General features: G+C 42.7%; 1 protein-coding gene across 1 annotated transcript; it reads left to right on the top strand.

Annotated features, from left to right (window-relative positions):
* Positions 1–439: 439 nt before the first annotated feature.
* Positions 440–2853, top strand: LOC133036019 (uncharacterized; the record flags this gene model as incomplete). The annotated part of the gene is made up of 4 exons (XM_061112487.1): positions 440–606; positions 966–1081; positions 1277–1677; positions 1777–2853. Coding segments are annotated over exons 1-4 (1761 nt in total), but the record flags the coding sequence as incomplete, so codon positions are not given.
* Between the last annotated feature and the right edge of the window lie 1138 nt (positions 2854–3991).

Below are 3991 nucleotides of genomic sequence, written 5' to 3'. Positions count from 1 at the left end.
CTCTTAGTATTTTGGAGTCTGTATTTTGGAGTTGCATTTTAGCGAGTTAGTTTTAAAAAAAAAATATATATGCGTACATAATAGTAAAGTACTTTTAACCTGTATTTTGATACTCGGGATCCCGATCCATATGGTTATTAGAATATAAATTATTAAAATTAATTTTCGAGTTTATTATTATAAAATACGGGCGTTACAGTTTGGTATCAGAGCCACCAGGTTCTCCACTGATGACCGTCAAGATATGTACAATCAAGGCCAGTGTCGAGCTTAACTCACGGTTCCGTAAGCTTTATTTCTTTTTGCAAACTGTTTTAAGATATGTTGTGTTGTATATATGATAAAATAAGATGTTTTAAATCCTAATTGCGGTCTTGAAAATATTTTGACCACTGTCTGACCTACGTGCCTTGTGGGTTCGCAGGCTAAGTCCTAATTAATGGATGACCAGCGAAACGTTAGAAGGCAGGGTGAGTTGCTTGAGACTGGAGGTGGTCGGGGTGGTAGAAATCCCCAAAACCCCCGTGGGTGCGGTAGAGGCCGCGGTAGAGTCCCGAGAGGTGGAAAGGAGAATCCACCTCAGGCCCTGGTTGATTGGGAACAAAGGTTTGCTGAGATGCAAACTAGAATTGAGCAACAAGAAGAAGAGATCCGACGACTTAGGCAACGGGATGCTCCTGTTGAGCCTCCCCCGCAACCGCCTGCTGCGGTTCCTGCAGCTCCTGCGGTGCCAGCTGAGCAACATGTTGCTGGTAACCGCATGGAGCCTTTATATGAAAGGTTCAGAAAGCAAGCACCTCCAGTATTTCTGGGAGGTCCTAATGTTCTTAAGGCTGAACAGTGGTTGACTGTTATCGAAAGAATACTGAATTTTATGGGAGTGGTCGGAAATGATAGAGTGGCATGTGCCACGTTTCAATTTCAAGAAGATGCCTGATTTGGTGGGAGATGGTATCTCTCACCAGGGATGTGACCAGAATGACCTGGGAAGAGTTTCGGGAATTATTCAACGCCAAATATTATAATGAGGCGGTCCGCAGTGCAAAGCAGAAGGAATTTGTAGAGTTGGTACAAGGTGAGGGTATGTCAGTGACTGAATATACAACCAAGTTTGATCGCTTGGCCAAGTTAGCCTCCAGAATCGTACCGACAGATTTCAGCAAGAAAGAAAAGTATTTGGCTGGGCTGAATGCCAAGATCAGGCATGACCTGGTTATTACAACGAATGATACCACAACTTATGCAGAAATGGTGGATAAGGCTCTTTGAGCTGAAGGAGCAGTTAAATTTCTGCAAGAAACCCGAGAGTCTTCTGGTGTTGGTGGGATCACTATTCTCCCTATGTCTGGTCCTGAAAAAGAAAGTGGGGGTTCTACCTTTGAACAGAAGAAAAGAACTTTTCCATCTTCGGGAAGTTCAGGACAAGGAAAAAGGTTTCGAGGAAACCAGAACAGAGGAGGACGTCAGACTTATTCCTATCCTGAGTGCCCGCGTTGCAAGAAGCATCACCCCGGAACTTGTAACCGGAGAGCCTGCTTTCAGTGTCGTTCGGTGGGACATCTCAGGAAGGACTGTCCTCAGTGGAAGAAAGAGGAACCAAAACCTGAGGTCAAACCTGTGCCTGCACCTGCTCGCGTCTTTGCTATAACCCAGGCTGATGCTGCTGCCAGCCCTTCAGTAGTTACAGGTCAGCTTCTAATCAATGGTTTTGCTTATACTGTTTTATTTGATTCATGTGCTACTCGGTCTTATGTGTCATCAAGACTTCTTGGTCAGTTTGATAGACCTAGTGATATTCTCGAGACGGGGTTTGGAACCCTGCTGCCTAATGGAGAATTAATTATTTCAAGAAAGTGGATTAGATCTGTAATAATTAGAATTGAAGATAGAGAATTAAATGCTGATCTTGTGGAGTTACCATTGGCCAAATTCGATATTATACTTGGTATGGACTTTTTGTCCAAATACTCTGCTAGTATTGATTGTAAACGGAAAATGGTGACTTTTGAACCGGAGAATGAGGAACCTTTTGTTTTTGTTGGTTCGGTCCAAGGTTCTCGTGTTCCAAGAATCTCAGCGTTGAAAGCTAGGGATTTGTTACGTAATGGATGTGTTGGATTCCTAGCAGTGGTAGTGGATTCTAGTAAACCTGTGCTTCTTCGACCTGAAGAAGTTAAAGTGGTTAAGGAATTCCTGGATGTGTTTCCAGAGGAATTGCCTGGAATACCACCTCAGCGGGAGATAGATTTTATCATTGATTTAATTCCTGGAGCAGAACCTGTTTCAAAGGCACCTTACCGAATGGCACCTGCTGAATTAAAGGAACTGAAGATACAACTCCAAGGGATGTTGGATCTAGGGTTCACTCGGCCTAGTGTGTCTCCTTGGGGAGCCCCTGTGCTATTTGTGAAGAAGAAAGACGGAACCTTGCGGATGTGTATTGATTATCGGGAGCTGAATAAGTTAACCATTAAGAATAAATATCCTCTGCCCAGAATTGACGATTTGTTTGATCAACTTCAGGGCAAAATGGTATTCTCTAAGATTGAATTGAGATCTGGATATCATCAGTTGAGAATTCGAGAAGAGGATATTCCAAAGACACCCTTCCGAACCAGGTATGGTCATTACGAGTTCCTGGTTATGTCTTTTGGGTTAACGAATGCTCCAGCAGCTTTTATGGATCTCATGAATAGGGTATTCAAGGATTTCCTCGATAATTTTGTAATTGTATTTATCGATGATATTCTTGTATACTCTCGGTCAGAAGCAGAACATGAGCAACATCTTCGAATGGTTCTGCAGCGACTTAGAGATCATAAACTCTATGCAAAGTTCAAAAAGTGTGAGTTCTGGTTGTCACAAGTGTCTTTTCTGGGGCATATTGTTGGAAAAGACGGAATTATGGTTGATCCAGGGAAGATTGAAGCGGTGAAGAATTGACCTAGACCTAAAACAGTCACCGAAATTCGAAGTTTTCTCGGTTTAGCGGGTTATTATCGGCGTTTTGTGGAAGGATTTTCCAAAATTGTGATGCCGTTATCCGAGTTAACTAGGAAGAATCAGCGATTTATATGGTCAGATAAGTGTGAAAAGAGTTTTCAAGAGCTGAAGCAACGATTGATTACAGCTCATGTTCTAGCCTTGCCATCTGATCAAGAAAAGTTTGTGGTATATTGTGACGCATCAAGGCAGGGTTTAGGCTGTGTGTTAATGCAAGCAGATAAAGTCATAGCCTATGCTTCTCGGCAATTGAAAGATTATGAGCAGCGTTACCCAATTCACGACCTGGAACTTGCAGCGGTAGTGTTCGCCTTGAAAATTTGGCGACATTACCTATATGGGGAAAGGTGTGAGATTTTCACTGACCACAAGAGTCTCAAGTACTTTTTCACTCAGAAGGATCTGAATATGAGACAAAGAAGGTGGCTAGAGTTTGTGAAGGACTATGACTGTGAAATCTTGTATCACCCTGGAAAGGCAAATGTTGTAGCTGATGCCTTAAGCCGAAAGGGACCCGATCAGATATCCAACATGGTCATGATTTCATCTCGGTTAGCCTCGGAGATGACTAGGGCAAATATTGAGTTGGTGACTGAGAAATTATTTAATCTGACACTTCAGTCAGATTTGTTGGAAAGAATCAAAATGGCCCAATTAGAAGATCCTGAATTGGTTAAGACTCGAGAAGATGTCTTAGCAGGCAAAGCCAAGGACTTCTCAATTTCCGACAATGGGATGCTGTTGTTTAAAGCACGGGTGTGTGTCCCTGATATCAATGAACTTAAAAGGAAATTCTGGAAGAAGCTCATACTACCCCTTACTCATTGCATCCAGGAACCACCAAAATGTATCAAGATTTGAAGCCCTATTTCTGGTGGTATGGGATGAAGAGGGATGTAGTGGACTACGTCACTAAATGCTTAACCTGTCAGCAAATCAAAGCTGAGCATCAACGGCCGGCAGGATTACTTCAGCCATTAACACTTCC

Source organism: Cannabis sativa, chromosome 3, assembly GCF_029168945.1.
Source record: "Cannabis sativa cultivar Pink pepper isolate KNU-18-1 chromosome 3, ASM2916894v1, whole genome shotgun sequence".
Classification (NCBI taxonomy): Eukaryota; Viridiplantae; Streptophyta; class Magnoliopsida; order Rosales; family Cannabaceae; genus Cannabis; species Cannabis sativa.
This window is presented reverse-complemented; position numbering and strand designations above follow the sequence as displayed.